Consider the following 16868-nt stretch of genomic DNA (forward strand, 5'->3'; position numbering starts at 1 on the left):
TCTCTAAGATATCGACTCTCATAAGGACATACGGACACGGCTACATCGACTCGGCTATTGATGCCGATCAAGAATACATACATATTTACTTTATGGGTGCAGAGACACTTATTTCTTGCTGTTATATAGATTCACTCGAATCTAATATACCTCTCTGCGTACCGGGTACAAATATCCGATTTTATAAGTCTAATCCTACCCTATCCTGAATTTACACGATTATATCGTTTTATTTGCATACATCGATCCTTATACCATTGCCGCTCGTTAGGTTGGGCGGCGATCCGTGTGTAACAAGCTTCGGCTTAATGCTTTGCACGTAATCATATTTATTTTAAAAATATTTTAAAATATGAAAATAGCTTACAATTAAATCATCCTTGTATATGCTGTTGTCCGTATAAACGACCAGTAATTCCACTGAAAGTGCACGACAGCTGGGTTCCCGAAGTTTTGAAGCTAGTAAAAGACAGGCAGCTGCTAAAATTTGAAGGTGGGTCTTGCGTACTGATTTAGTTGAAAGAAAGCGATCCATGTAATTCAATGCCAGTAATACGACCTCCTCCTGGCATTTCTCTTCGGCACATACCTAAATGAATACAATTATTATAATAATATTTGCAGTGATTCTTTTTATATAATTTTATTAGATACATAGATTCGCGAGTATTTTTTGTTCGCCATTTATACTTTAAATTTATTCAGAACAGACATTACAAATAAGAGTTATGAGTTTAAAAAATCCAAGTCGAAAACAGTGTCCTAGGTGTATCTACATCTACATCACTTCTCACACCTACACGCCGTTCTAACTCGTTCTCCGCTAGAGGTCGCACGAGGCAAGGCAGATTGTGTGAGCAAATGAGAATCAGTAGCGCAGCACCGCTAGAGCACAGCACATTCGGCAATATGATAGATGTGGGTTGGGTGTACCCAAGCCTGCAGCAACAACGACGATAGCCGTAATGACGAGAAGCTACGATGATCCCAGCCCTAGACAACGACGAGCGACGATGATCCCATCACAAGAGAACAACGAACAGAAAAAGTTAGCAACGACGAAAGCGACGTAAGATTCGAAAACGACGACGAAAAAAACGAAGTCCTTTGTTGGGGCGGAAGGCTCCTATAGTCTCTAAGAACTAGGCGCTCAACAAGACGGACGAACAGACAGGCATGGCTATATTGACTCGGCTACTGATGGTGGTCAAGAATTTATATATACTTTATGGGTGGTTCGTTCGTTCTCTTTCGTAGTGACCAGACGTGTTTTTGTTTTGCGCTCCGCATTTTCCTTTTGTTTAACTTAAACAGCCGGTGTTTTTTATCTATAATTTAACTCTCTAACTAACTTACATTAAAATCATACTTTTACCGCGGGTGCATGCCTGATAATTGTGTAAAAACACAACTTATTTAATTAATTTTGTGCGTCGGTTAGTCGTGTGTTTGTGTTGTTGCTTTTCGTAAGTACGCCCTCTCATTACATTTAGCCGCTCTTTGTCGTAGTTATTGCCGTCTATCACTCTCTATCACCTAACTCTCAATAACTGTTCTTTCGCTCTCGCTCTTGTAACTTTTTGTGCAGTAACGCTCTCACCTATAAGCTGTTGCTGCAACCACTCTCCTCTCTCATCTTTTACCGATTTCGCTTTAAGCATTGCTCTAAGCATTTGCTCTGCACAGTGGTCTGATTGCTATTTGTTTTGAACTCAAAATGTGTAGGGATCTCGGGCCGTGTAGGAGACGCCATTTCCCAAAACAACGGCCTACATTATAGTTGTGAGGAATGCCGTGCTGTGGAAAACGACATGCGTTCGTTCATGAGGCAGACGCGGAGTGGCTTCAAAGAGCTGATCGTAGGCTTTAAACAGCAATATGATCGGCTCTTGGCCATGAACACTCAGTTCAGCAGTTTACAGCTCCTGGCTGAGTCTCCGAGGCGCAAGAAGTCTACTCCGCGGGACTATCCCCTCAGTTTCGCTCCCACCAGCTAATAGATGTCCAGGACCACCGGATACTGCCATCACAGGTACTAGGCCTGTGGTGCCAAAACCACTGGTAGGAGTCCCACCAAAGCGACAAGTTTTTGTCTCGCGGCTAACCCCTGACCACACATCTAATGATGTGACCGCTTTTATACAAAGCAATATAAAAGCCGTCGGCTTAAAGGTGGAAAAATTTAACTTTTCTTACGCCAGGGAGATATCTTCCTTCAAGATAAGCGTCTCCTCAACTCAATTTGAAACCATTTGTTCCGCCAAGTTTTGGCCGGAGCATTTGGTGGTTAAAGAGTTTAAGGCTAAGAATAAGAATAGGCCCCCCATTACTCTTCCTAGCATTCAGAACAGTGCTCCATCTCCATCCTCATCTTTCACCTCTACTTCCACCCATCCAAAAAACTAACTTCCTCTCTTGTAGTTACTTACCAGAATGCTAGAGGCTTGCGTAGTAAGCTCAGCACTCTTTTCCTTGAGAGTCTCGCATTCTCGTCCCACGTTATTGTGTTTACCGAGACCTGGTTAAAGCCGGACATCCTTAGTTCCGAAGTTTTGGCAGGTCGGAACACAATTTTTAGAAATGACCGTTCGTCTCGACGTGGAGGTGGGGTCCTTATTGCAGTGGACTCAAACTTCACGTCGGAACATTTCATGGTCCAGGTTCAACAAAACCTGGAATTCCTGTGCGTAAAACTGATTCTCCCAGGCTTTTCCATTTACATTACTTGCTCGTATATTCCACCTTCCTCGGATATCTTAATATACGAGCATCACCTGTCCGCTTTAAAACCTGTTTCTTCCTCGCCATCAGATAAAGACCATATGATAGTTCTTGGTGATTTCAATTTGCCAGGTACTGTTTGGTCTTCGGTAAACGAGTCTAATAACCTTGTGCCCATTTCACGACATGACTTTATCGACGGCTTGCTAGACCTATCCCTGTCTCAAGTCAACCATGTGAAAAATACCTTGGGTCGATTGCTTGATCTGTGCTTTGTCTCGGATCCGACCACAGCGTTGTTAACCCGAGCCCTTCCGCTCAGTATACCTGAAGACTCCTACCATCCTACATTCGAAGTGGCCCTACTGTATTGGATCGAATGGATAGGCTATCTGAACGTGTCCGCTGCTTTCGTAAAGCCGAGTTTACGAAGCTTAATAACCTTATTAGGGATTTTGATTGGTCCGCTCTGTACTTGTGCACTGACGTTATGAAAGGCACAAACATTTTTTACAATGTACTTGACACATTTTTTTATTCTTGTGTCCCACTTTATTGTCCGGTTAGATCTGGAAAGCCTCCTTGGTTTACCAAAGAGTTATCCAGTCTAAAAAATTTAAAATCAAGACTTTATAAAAAATTTCGAGTAGTTGGTTCTCCCTCCTCACTATGTAATAGCTCGGTCAAATTTATCCGTTCTTAACGCTCAATGCTATAAAAACTACCTATCTCGATGCAGGATACGATTTTCACAGGACCCTAAACAGTTTTACAGCTTCGTAAATAGTAAGCGTAGAACGTCCGCACATCCATCCTCGTTATCTTTTCTCAATATGTCAGCAAACAATGATCAGGCAATTGCCGATCTTTTTTCCAAATTTTTCCAAACAACCTATTCTCATGAAAGCTACTCTGGTCCCGACGGAGTTCCCGGCTGTGTACTTAGGTACTGTGCCGACGCTCTGTGTGGACCCTTGCTTAAACTATTCACCCTATCCATTAACTCTTCATGCTTCCCATCTTCCCCATCTGGAAGGAATCTTTTATTATTCCGCTCCATAAGAAAGGTAGCAAGTCTGATGCAAATAATTATAGAGGTATATCTAAGTTATCCGCTATTCCTAAAATGTTTGAAAAACTTTTAACTCCGCACTTGCAACATCTCTGCAAATCACTTATATCTCCGTCCCAGCACGGATTTATAAGGCGACGATCAACAACCACAAATTTATTAGAGTTTACCTCTTTTATCATTAAAGGCTTTCAAGGTAACTTGCAGACGGATGTCTTTTACACTGATTTTAGTAAAGCATTCGATTCTGTAAACCATTCCCTTTTACCACACAAACTTGACCTTTTAGGGTTTCCGCCTAATCTTTTGAGATGGATTTCTAGCTACCTTCTTCATAGGTCTCAAAGAGTCCTCTTCAAAAACTCCTTCTCTTCACCTGTTAAGGTTACTTCTGGAGTACCACAGGGCAGCCATCTAGGCCCCCTACTATTCACACTCTTTATTAATGATCTGCCATCAGTATTAACAAACTCTCGAGTACTCGTGTATGCGGATGAAGTTAAACTTTGTGTCCAGTATAAGGACATTTCATTTCACTCTCGCTTGCAATCCAATCTCAATACTCTCAATCATGGTGTTGTGCAAATATGTTACACCTAAATGCCTCGAAATGCAAAGTAATGACATTTCATCGCTCCAGCCCCCTTTTGGCTCCTTATAGCCTCTGCGGTGGTTCTCTTGAGAGAATTACCTTGGTTGATGATCTTGGTGTTAAACTAGACCCAAAGTTGAAGTTTTCTGAACACATTTCTACCATGGTAAATAAGGCCATGGGTGTGCTTGGGTTTATAAAGAGGTGGTCAAAGGAATTAGACGACCGCTATATAACGAAGACTCTCTACATCTCCCTTGTTCGTCCGATTTTAGAGTACGGCTCTTGTGTATGGTGCCCCCACAAAGTACACCAGGACCGTATAGAATCAGTCCAGAAAAACTTTTTACTTTTTGCTCTGTGTGGCCTTAACTGGGATGCAGGTGTGAGACTGCCATCTTATCCTCGTAGATTGCTTTTAATAAGCCTTCCAACCTTAGTTAGTCGTAGAAAAATGCTTGGTTTGATTTTTATGCACAACCTGATCAAGGGTGACGTAGATAGCCCTGACTTGTTGAGCCGCATACACTTAACGATTCCTGTTAGATCTACTAGAAACTTCATTCCTCTTTTCCTTCCGCTTTGTAGATCGAATTATTCCTTACACGAACCATTTAGGGTACTTTGCTCGGACTTCAATTCCCTTTACCACATAATATCAACTACTAATTCCCTTCCTCTTCTTAAATCACTAATACTAACATACCTTTCCCGTAATTAGTTATATTTTTTAGCTATCTTTGCATGCTTAGCTCTTTGAGTTGTGTTTAGCTCTAATTTTCCTCGAATTTTAGTCTAACACCTATCTTTCCTGCATGCTCGCGATCGGTTCGGTAACACGCGTCGCGCGTCATGCGGCAGCGCCCCTCGGTCGGTTGGGCGGGAGGAGGGCTGCGTTTCTGCCTGGGTTCCGCGCGTAACAGGCTTCGGCTTGGTGTCGCATGGGCCACTTGATGGTGCAGTCATTGCATATCAACGTCCAGACATAAAAAAAAGTTTCCTTCTGTGCGTTACACCACCAACTTCGACCATCAATCTAATAAACCTTATAAAATTAACTTTTCGAGTAGGCGTATCAAAAGAAAAAATTATTGATACAAAAAAAAAATTGCAGTCTTGAGAAATTAGCCAAATTTATATTAATATTGTATACCTGTCATTGCATTAATATTCTCACATTTCCAATACATATGTTCATCATTGTGCTGAACGTTTAACCAACAATTTTTGTGGTCATAATTTGGTTGCCTCTGCCATAGCAATATGAGCTTAAGCTGAAGCCAATACTGCACAGCACGTCCGGTCAATCGATGTTCCCCATTATAAGATCATAGAGAAAGATCTGTGCCGCAATTGTCCTACGATTCTCAATAGAGAAGTGGTGCACAGGGCAGCATCTATGCTCATACGACGGCAAAGGGACAGTAAAGTGCAAGGGTTCGAGTGCAAACTTCAGAAACATTCTTTGCAGACTCTGAACGACACCAGTGGGGTTCCAAAGAACGGAAGCGTACTCAAGACGCGAGCGAACAAGGAACGAGTACAGACAAAGCCTCGTATACGGCCCTGAGCTTTTGGAAAAATTAAATTCAAATGCTCGATAAAAAGAAATTTAGAGACCCCTAGGTCAAGTATCTCCGTCTGATTTAATAGCGACATACTTGCTAAAAGCGACAGAATAACATTTGCTAGTGTTGAGAGGGAGCGAGTTGAGTCTGCACCAGCGAGCAACCCCATCCAGATCTCGCTGCAGCAGGATACTGTCAGCTACGATTTTGACAGAACGGGAAATTTTTAAATCATCAGCAAAGAGCAGATACTTGGTGTTTTAAATGCTGAGACATATGTTATTGATAAATATTAAGAACAGCAGAGGACCAAGTGCACTTCCCTGTGGAAGGCCCAAAGTAGCCCCATATGGGTCCGAATGCTTTCCATTCATCAAAACCAAATACTCCCGTCGCTCAAGATATGAACTGAACCAACCAAGCAGGCAGGAATGAATCTCTATCTGATATAGCTCGGCTATCAGGGCACTGTGCGAAACTCTATCAAAGGCCTTGGCAAAGTCAGAATACACAGCGTCGACTTGAGAGTACATTTCAAATGCACGAATGCAAAAACTACTAAAAGCGACAAGATAACTCTACTGGACAAAATTTAACTTTTTCTTCCGGCGTGGGTCAAAATGACTATTTCTGATAGATTTCAGGATTTAAAAATTTTTATGTTATGTTTTTATTATTATGTTTTTATTATGTTTTTATTATGTTTTTATTATGTTTTTTTATACCCGTACTCATAAAAGAGTTAAGGGGTTAAGTTAAGATTTGTGGTAAAAGTGGATGTGTGTAACGCAGAGGACACGTTTCCGACCCCATAAAGTATATATATTCTTGATCAGCATCAATAGCCGAGTCGATATAGCCTTGTCTGTCCGTCCGTCTGCCTGTCTGTCCGTCTCGATGAGCGCCTAGATCTCAGAGAATATAAGAGCTAGGGCAACCAAATTTGGTTTCCAGACTCATGTGATATCCCACTGCTACAAATGTATTTCAAAATTTCGCCCCGCCCCCTTCCGCCCACACAAAGGACGAAAATCTGTGGCAGGCACATTTTTAAAGATACGATAAAACTAAAAACGCATTATCGTAGAGAATACCCATATCTATAGCCGGAATGAAGATTTTCAGTTGCTTCCCCTGCCTCCTCCAGCAAACGATAACGCAATTCATTTTCCTTCTCGCTCGCACGTTCAATTTTGTCGAGTAGTGTATTTAAACGCCAAAAATTATTTTTGTGAAATTTAAAAGGGATAGCAATCACACGGCTTTTTACTATGAAATGGTTGTACTAATATTTTTTAGTTGTGCGTGTTCTATTAATATTTTGTAAAATTAATAAACGTTTTCAAAGCAAATTTCTTGGAAATATATTTCAAGTTCGTGGAGACATATAAAACGACCATAAGTGTCCATAAGTGTACGTCCAATTGTATATTCTAGAGCCATTAATTTTGATTTAAATGCAGTTTGTCTCAAAGCTCACTTTTCCGAACTATCTGCGCAAATTAATTTTTTGCAAGGGACTTCGAGTTTTTAAACCCGGAGCTGTTTGATGTATGGCGCAAGAAAAAGACAAATCCAACCAAGAAAATGCTATTTTTGATTTTTTTAAGTGGAGATTAAATAAAAACTTTCATGTTTTAAAACATGTTTTATATTTAAAGAGCAAAGAAAGAAGAAGGAGCTAAAAACAACAAGCATCAACTCTAGCAAAAGCTCAAGAGTACAACGTATTTTTGTTGATTCAAGCAGCAAGCATAAAGACCTTGCCCTTCCCATCGATTTTTTAATCCTCTTATTATGTGAAATTGAAGGCCCACATCAAACTTTTGAGGATTTTGAAGATGAATTAAGAAAAAAATTAAGAAAATTTCTATTAATATTAACTATTGTTTCTTTAGGTCCAGAATTTCATAAAAATGAAGTTTTTTAATATATTAAAAAAAACGAGAGAGAACGTGTGAGTCGCTTCTGAGGACGCGACTCTACTTATACCCGTACTCAGTCAGTATATACATTTTTGAGCTTATGATTTTTTAGAATTTTAGAAAAAAAAAATGTTACATTTTACATTTTTTTGCTACATCTGTTATCTACATCTACAATGTATATTTTACATCTAACATGTAGATTATAGATGTACCATTCATATTCTACATCTCCTCCGCTAGAGGTTGCGAGCGAGAAGGAAAATGAATTGCGTTATCGTTTGCAGGACGGGGCAGGGGAAGCAACTGAAAATTTCTTCATTCTGGCTATAATTATGATCCGATCTGATTCAGATTCGGCAATCTGGTAGATATGATCATTCTCTATGATACTGCGTTTTTAGTTTTATCGTATATTTAAAATTGTGGCTGCCACAGATTTTCATCCTTTGTGGGGGCGGGGCGAAATATCACATGAGTCTGGAAACAAAATTTGGTTCCTCTAGCTTTTATAGTCTCTGAGATCCAGGCGTCAAACACGACGGACAGACAGACATGGCTCTATCGACTCGGCTATTGATGCTGATCAAGAATATATATACTTTATAGGGTCGGAAACGTTTCCTTCTTTGCGTTAAACACATCCACTTTTACCACAAATCTAATATACCCCTTAACTCTTTTTTGAGTACGGGTATAACAAAATAACAAAAAATACCTTTTCGAAGGTTGCGGGCCCAACTGCCAATTGGGAACAAAGCAAACGAAAAAGTGTTATACATTTGGTACCTGAACGGGTTCCTTTGGGATAAAATGTTGTTGACAGTTACTTTTTTCGTTATCTGAGGTAGGATACCTGTTCAGGTCAAATGTTTCCTTTATATCCTCACAAGTGCAGTTCCACACAAATTAGATCTTGTCGCGTCTACCTAATCATGTCATGGATATATAACTCTGTGCCTATAGTGTCTGGACGTTGATATGCAATGACTGCACCATCAAGTGGCCCATGCGACACCAAGCCGAAGCCTGTTACGCGCGGAACCCAGGCAGAAACGCAGCCCTCCTCCCGCCCAACCGACCGAGGGGCGCTGCCGCATGACGCGCGACGCGTGTTACCGAACCGATCGCGAGCATGCAGGAAAGATAGGTGTTAGACTAAAATTCGAGGAAAATTAGAGCTAAACACAACTCAAAGAGCTAAGCATGCAAAGATAGCTAAAAAATATAACTAATTACGGGAAAGGTATGTTAGTATTAGTGATTTAAGAAGAGGAAGGGAATTAGTAGTTGATATTATGTGGTAAAGGGAATTGAAGTCCGAGCAAAGTACCCTAAATGGTTCGTGTAAGGAATAATTCGATCTACAAAGCGGAAGGAAAAGAGGAATGAAGTTTCTAGTAGATCTAATAGGAATCGTAAAGTTTATGCGGCTCAACAAGTCAGGGCTATCTACATCACCCTTGATCAGGTTGTGCATAAAAATCACACCAAGCATTTTTCTACGACTAACTAAGGTTGGAAGGTTTATTAAAAGTAATCTACGAGGATAAGATGGCAGTCTCACACCCGCATCCCAGTTAAGGCCACGCAGAGCAAAAAGTAAAAAGTTTTTCTGGACTGATTCTATACGGTCCTGGTGTACTTTGTACTGGGGGCACCATACACAAGAGCCGTATTCTAAAATCGGACGAACAAGCGAGATATAGAGAGTCTTCGTTATATAGGGGTCGTCAAATTCCTTTGACCACCTCTTTATAAACCCAAGCACACCCATGGCCTTATTTACCATGGTAGAAATGTGTTCAGAAAACTTCAACTTTGGGTCTAATTTAACACCAAGATCATCAACCAAGGTAATTCTCTCAAGAGAACCACCGCAGAGGCTATAAGGAGCCAATAGGGGGCTGGAGCGATGAAATGTCATTACTTTGCATTTCGAGGCATTTAGGTGTAACATATTTGCACAACACCATGATTGAAAGTTATTGAGATCGGATTGAAAGCGAGAGTGAAATGAAATGTCCTTATACTGGACACAAAGTTTAACATCATCCGCATACATGAGTACTCGAGAGTTTGTTAATACTGAAGGCAGATCATTAATAAAGAGTGTGAATAGTAGGGGGCCTAGATGGCTGCCCTGTGGTACTCCAGAAGTAACCTTAACAGGTGAAGAGACGGAGTTTTTGAAGAGGACTCTTTGAGACCTAGAACAAAGGTAGCTAGAAATCCATCTCAAAAGATTAGGCGGAAACCCTAAAAGGTCAAGTTTTTGTGCTAAAAGGGAATGGTTTACAGAACCATTCAGTGTAAATGACATCCGTCTGCAAATTACCTTGAAAGCCTTTAATGATAAAAGAGGTAAACTCTAATAAATTTGTGGTTGTTGATCGTCGCCTTATAAATCCGTGCTGGGACGAAGATATAAGTGATTTGCAGAGATGTTGCAAGTGCGGAGTTAAAATTTTTTCAAACATTTTAGGAATAGCGGATAACTTAGATATACCCCTATAATTATTTGCATCAGACTTGCTACCTTTCTTATGGAGCGGAATAATAAAAGATTCCTTCCAGATGGGGGGAAGCATGAAGAGTTAATGGATAGGGGTGAATAGTTTAAGCAAGGGTCCACACAGAGCGTCGGAACAGTACCTGAGTACACAGCCGGGAACTCCGTCGGGACCTGGTGAAAACACCGGCTTAACTAGTCGAAGATCATGAAGCAGTGAGCTTTCATTTAACAAGGGGCTGAAGATGCCATTCGACCTTGGTAAACTGTATGGATACGGCTGACCAGAGTAGCTTTCATGAGAATAGGTTGTTTGGAAAAATTTGGCAAAAAGATCGGCAATTGCCTGATCATTGTTTGCTGACATATTGAGAAAAGATAACGAGGATGGATGTACGGACGTTCTACGCTTACTATTTACGAAGCTGTAAAACTGTTTAGGGTCCTGTGAAAATCGTATCCTGCATCGAGATAGGTAGTTCTTATAGCATTGAGCGTTAAGAACGGAGAAATTTGACCGAGCTATTACATAGTGAGAAAGAGAAGAGGGAGAACCAACTTCTCGAAATTTTTTATAAAGTCTTGATTTTAAATTTTTTAGACTGGATAACTCCTTGGTAAACCAAGGAGGCTTTCCAGATCTAACCGGACAAGAAAGTGGGACACAAGAATCAAAAAATGTTTCAAGTACATTGTAAAAAATGTGTGTGCCTTTCATAACGTCAGTGCACAAGTACAGAGCGGACCAATCCAAATCCCTAATAAGGTTATTAAGCTTCGTAAACTCGGCTTTACGAAAGCAGCGGACACGTTCGGATAGCCTACTCATTCGATCCAATACAGTAGGGCCAATATCGACTGACACTTCGAATGTAGGATGGTAGGAGTCTTCAGGTATACTGAGCGGAAGGGCTCGGGTTAACAACGCTATGGTCGGATCCGAGACAAAGCACAGATCAAGCAATCGACCCAAGGAATTTTTCACATGGTTGACTTGAAACAGGGATAGGTCTAGCAAGCCGTCGATAAAGTCATGTCGTGACATGGGCACAAGGTTATTAGACTCGTTTACCGAAGACCAAACAGCACCTGGCAAATTAAAATCACCAAGAACTATCATATGGTCTTTATCTGATAGCGAGGAAGAAACAGTTTTTAAAGCGGTCAGGTGATGCTCGTATATTAAGATATCCGAGGAAGGTGGAATATACGAGCAAGTAATGAAAATGGAAAAGCCTGGGAGAATCAGTTTTACGCACAGGAATTCCAGGTCTTGTTGAACCTGGACCATGAAATGTTCCGACGTGAAATTTGAGTCCACTGCAATAAGGACCCCACCTCCACGTCGAGACGAACGGTCATTTCTAAAAATTGTGTACCGACCTGCCAAAACTTCGGAACTAAGGATGTCCGGCTTTAACCAGGTCTCGGTGAACACAATAACGTGGGATGCGAATGCGAGACTCTCAAGGAAAAGAGTGCTGAGCTTACTACGCAAGCCTCTAGCATTCTGGTAGGTAACTACAAGAGAGGAAGTTAGTTTTTTGGATGGGTGGAAGTAGAGGTGGAAGATGAGGATAGAGATGGAGCACTGATCTGAATGCTAGGAAGAGTAATGGGGGGCCTATTCTTTTTCTTAGCCTTAAACTCTTTAACCACCAAATGCTCTGGCCAAAACTTGGCGGAACAAATGGTTTCAAATTGAGTTGGGGAGACGCTTATCTTGAAGGAAGATATCTCCCTGGCGTAAGAAAAGTTAAATTTTTCCACCTTTAAGCCGACGGCTTTTATTTTTCTTTGTATAAAAGCGGTCACATCATTGGATGTGAGGTCAGGGGCTAGCCGCGAGACAAAAACTTGTCGCTTTGGTGGGACTCCCACCAGTGGTTTTGGCACCACAGGCCTAGTACCTGTGATGGCAGTATCCGGTGGTCCTGGACATCTATTAGCTGGTGGGAGCAAAACTGAGGGGATAGTTAAGGGGTTGGGTGCGGACTCGATGGACACGGACTCTACAGACATTTCTATCTGCATACTCTCCGAAGTGACGCATTCGGCTCCCGAATCTGCATCACCAGCAGCGATCGTTGCCCTTGGAGTAGCAAACGTAATCAACTGCTGCACTAAGGGAGTGGTCGGAGTAAGTTTTTCGGATGCCGGCGGACATGAGGCAGTCGGCACTTGCAAGTCCCGCGGAGTAGACTTCTTGCGCCTCGGAGACTCAGCCAGCAGCTGTAAACTGCTGAACTGAGTGTTCATGGCCAAGAGCCGATCGTACTGCTGTTTAAAGCCCACGATCAGCTCTTTGAAGCCACTCCGCGTCTGCCTCATGAACGAACGCATGTCGTTTTCCACAGCACGGCATTCCTCACAACTATAATGTAGGCCGTTGTTTTGGGAAATGGCGTCTCCTACACGGCCCGAGATCCCTACACATTTTGCGTGCACTACGCTTTCGCAAAGCCAGCAGGGGATATTGGGCTGGTCATGGGTGATCTGCTTCTTGCAGGTTTTTTTGGCACAGACGACAGAAAATTCCATATTTATGTCTTTTATTTTTTTTTTACTTCGGGAAAAAAAAAGTTCAAAACAAATAGCAATCAGACCACTGTGCAGAGCAAATGCTTAGAGCAATGCTTAAAGCGAAATCGGAAAAAAAGAGAGAGAGAGTGGTTGCAGCAACAGCTTATAAGTGAGAGCGTTACTGCACAAAAGGTTACAAGAGCGAGAGCGAAAGAACAGTTATTGAGAGTTAGGTGATAGAGAGAGTGAAAGAAGGCAATAACTACGACAAAGAGCGGCTAAATGTAATGAGAGGCGTACTTCGGAAAGCAACAACACAAACACACGACTAACCGACGCACAAAATTTATTAAATAAGTTGTGTTTTTACACAATTAACAGGCATGCACCCGCGGTAAAAGAATGATTTTAATGTATGTTAGTAAGAGAGTTAAATTATAGATAAAAAACACCGGCTGTTTAAGTTAAACAAAAGGAAAATGCGGAGCGCAAAACAAAAACACGTCTGGTCACTACGAAAGAGAACGTGTCTGTGCCTTAGTGTAGTAAGAACACCAGTGGAAGGTCGCGTGTGACTTAAAAGTCGTAGCCATGTTAACGGGATTGCCAGCTGGTTACACGCTTCCTGTGTATATGGGATAGTAGAACTAGAGAACAGCATTACTCAACAAAACTCTGGCAAAAACGGAAGGAACATACTTTGGAAAATTACAATATACAGAATGCAGCTCTCGTTAAGTTTGAAGACGTTATTTTACCACCATTACACATTAAGCTGGGACTAATGAAAAATTTTGTTAAGGCACTGGATAAGGAAGGTGAATCGATGAGTTACTTAAAAACTGTCTTTTCACGTCTTTCGCTGGCAGAAGTGAAAAAAGGAGTATTTGATGGTCCACAAATAAGAAAACTAATAAAAGATGATGAATTTTCAACAGGCTGAACAGGTATCCTCATATTGGGTATAACAAAGAAGTAACTGTCAACAAAATTTCATACCAAAGGAACGAATTGTACACCCTTTTTCGTTTGCTTTGTTCCCAATTGGCAGTTGGACCGCCAATCTTTCTTTTGAAAGCAAAAGGTATTTTCTTCATTTTTTAGGTTCGGCTAACGACTTTTAGCTCCAAAGTTTCTCCATAGATTTAAATATGCAATACCTTAAACGACGCCTAATTAATGTACATATACACAAACAAATAGAGGACGTAGGATATAATTTTTTTTTCGACTTTTCCAAAGTTTTTAAAATCAAAATTTCGTAAAAATACCGCACAAAAAGGATAATTTTTGCATTTCAATTCTCTTTATTTCCCAGACGGTAAGCTAAAATCACAAAGTGTTTTCAAAATAGCAAAGTTCTTTACAACCAGACGTAAGATACTGGAGTTATGTGAAAAAATGATGCGCTACCTCTGAAAAACGCTTTAAAAATACCAGTTTTCAAAAATTCTTAAAAAAATGTTCGGCCATAAAAAGACAACCATAATTGTTTTTTAAATATTATAGTCCCATCTATCAGAAAAAGTCGATTTGGATTCTTGAGGAACAAAAAAGTTGGATTTTGTCGAGTAGTGTAATTAATTGGTGCTTGATAAACATTCTTCTGCTTAACATTTCTAAATGTAACGTCATGACATTCCATCGCAGCAAGCCTTACCTTTTCGACTACACTATCCGTAAAATTTCCTTACAACGCCGGTTCAAAGTTACTGACTTCCATATATCCGTGATTTCGAATACAGCCAACCAAGGACTCCTGGTTTTATTAAAAGATGGCCTAAGGAGTTCACTGTCCTTTACACCACAAAACTTCTTTATGTTTCTCTTGTTCGGCCAATTTTAGAATGTGGTTTCTGCGTCTGGTCTCATTACCAAACATATAAGGATATGCTCGAGTCCGTTCAAAAACAATTCCTCATCTTTGCGTTTCATGGACTTAATTGGGATCCTTCTAGACATATTTTTTATGAGAGTAGGCTGCGTCTCATCAATATCAGTTCTCTCGAAAGTAGATGGATTTGCCATGGATTTCTTTTTCTCCAAAAACTTCTCTCTGGTCAGGTCGATTCTCAATTAGCATTGCTGTTCCATCCTGGGCGACTAGGCATTACTTTCCTCTCCATCTACAACTCTGTCTTACTAATTAATCTGACCAAGAATCGTTGCGTAGCCTTTAAATATACTATAATGCATATTTTCATCTGTTTTTCTTTGAAACTGGTACCACTAAGCTCAAATCCTTGTTAACGAAAAATATAATTTAATTTATTTCTAACTTTATGCGCTATCCGCTATTCTCTGACCACAACTTGTCTGTGATTTGGACCATAGCGGCTGTTTCAGCCAATCAAAATTTGTCCCATCGGGTCAGGGTAATAGCCATAGTCAATGTTATTCGTATTCATGTAATTTTTTTTTCTTTCATTACTTTAACTTCCCATAGCTAGACAATAAACATCAGGCAGGCTTTTACAAAAAAAATGTGATTTACTTTTCAAAAAGTCAGGCGCTCCCGCATTCGTAAAACGCAAGACTTTACCGTTTTCAAAACGGCAGCAAATTCCTTGCCGAAACTTATATTTTATATATATGTTACGCAATTCAAAGCAATTTAGAGCTGCAGTTCGAGAAAATACGCCTTCCTACATTTTCTGGAAGATACGAAGATTGGTGTCAGTTTAGTGATATGTTCTTAGGCTCAGTCGACAAGAAGAGTAGTCTTTCCAACTGTCAAAAGTTCCATTATTTAAAGTCGTATCTAGATGGTGAAGCTTTGTCTCTGATTAAACATATTCCCATTACTGACGATAACTACCAGGACGCATGGGAGAGGCTAAAAAATCGTTATAATAAAAAATCACTGATTGCGCGGTCGTTCATTCAAAACTTTCTTTCGCTGCCAACTGCCAAAGGTTCAAACATAATCGAGTTGCGTAAAATAGTCGACACCGCAGACGAGAGTATACGTGGTCTACACGCGCTGAAATGCGACAGCCGCGATGTATGGCTTATCCATATTTTGCTCTCAAAACTAGACCCTGAATGCAAGGTAGCTTGTGCTACGTGCAGTGAATCGTGCACGGAAAATGTGACCATAAATGACCTGTTCGCCTTTCTCTTCGCCCGGTTTGATGCGCTTGAGTCCTGTCAAGATCTAAAAGTAGTTCATGATTCTCCCAAACGTCGTGAAATGTTTCTCATCATGTGGACGTGCCAACTACATCTGTTGCGTATATTGTCACGGGCCACACAGTCTGTATGTGTGCACTCAATTTAAAGCTATGAACGTTGTGGATCGTCGCACGTTTGCAATGGAGGGTAATTTGTGCTTCAACTGCCTAAGTCGATCTCATCAAGTAAAGGATTGTAATTCCGTCTGTGCAAGTCGAGGCACCACACTTTTGTCCATCCAGAAGAGATCCGCACCACCCCGAGTGTTGCTGTCAATACATCCGCTGACCCAAACTTGCGCTCGCCCATGCATGCTGCTGAGGCTGATCCTGCCGTGGTCAGCCATCATACATTGGAGAGAGGAGTATTGGCCACTAGTCAAGCTATATTGCCAACAATTTTAGACACTATAGTCGACTCCTGAGGCAACAAGACAACCTGCAGGATATTGATGGATACTGGTTCGACGATAACGATGGTCTCCGAGTCGTTTATTCAACGGACAGGGTTGTCGCGTACGCATGCTCGTATACCAGTGGTTGGTCTAGGTGCAAGCCCGGCTGGGGTTACTCGAGGTCGCGCCACGTTCACGCTGCTCTCGCGCACAAGCACAGCATCAGTGGTGGTAACAGGTCTGATTATGAGTACTTTAACATCCTCGATTCCAGCACAGAGGATTGAGTCGAACACCCCGATGTGGGAAAAGATTTGTGATCTACCCTTAGCAGACTCTACATTTGGGACACCAGGCGAAATCGACCTGATTTTAGGAGCTGATCAA

At 41.1% G+C, this 16868-nt stretch overlaps 1 protein-coding gene across 1 annotated transcript in view; it reads right to left on the bottom strand.

Annotated features, from left to right (window-relative positions):
- Positions 1–319: 319 nt before the first annotated feature.
- Positions 320–16868, bottom strand: part of LOC111079925 (cyclin-A2-1) — a 28955-nt gene continuing 12406 nt past the window's right edge. The window contains exon 2 of the mRNA XM_041595389.1: positions 320–589. Within this exon, the coding sequence (XP_041451323.1) occupies positions 335–589 (255 nt within the window). The 3' untranslated portion in view covers positions 320–334. The remainder of the gene's footprint in view (positions 590–16868) is intronic.

This window comes from Drosophila obscura, unplaced genomic scaffold, assembly GCF_018151105.1.
Source record: "Drosophila obscura isolate BZ-5 IFL unplaced genomic scaffold, ASM1815110v1 contig_58, whole genome shotgun sequence".
NCBI lineage: Eukaryota > Metazoa > Arthropoda > Insecta > Diptera > Drosophilidae > Drosophila > Drosophila obscura.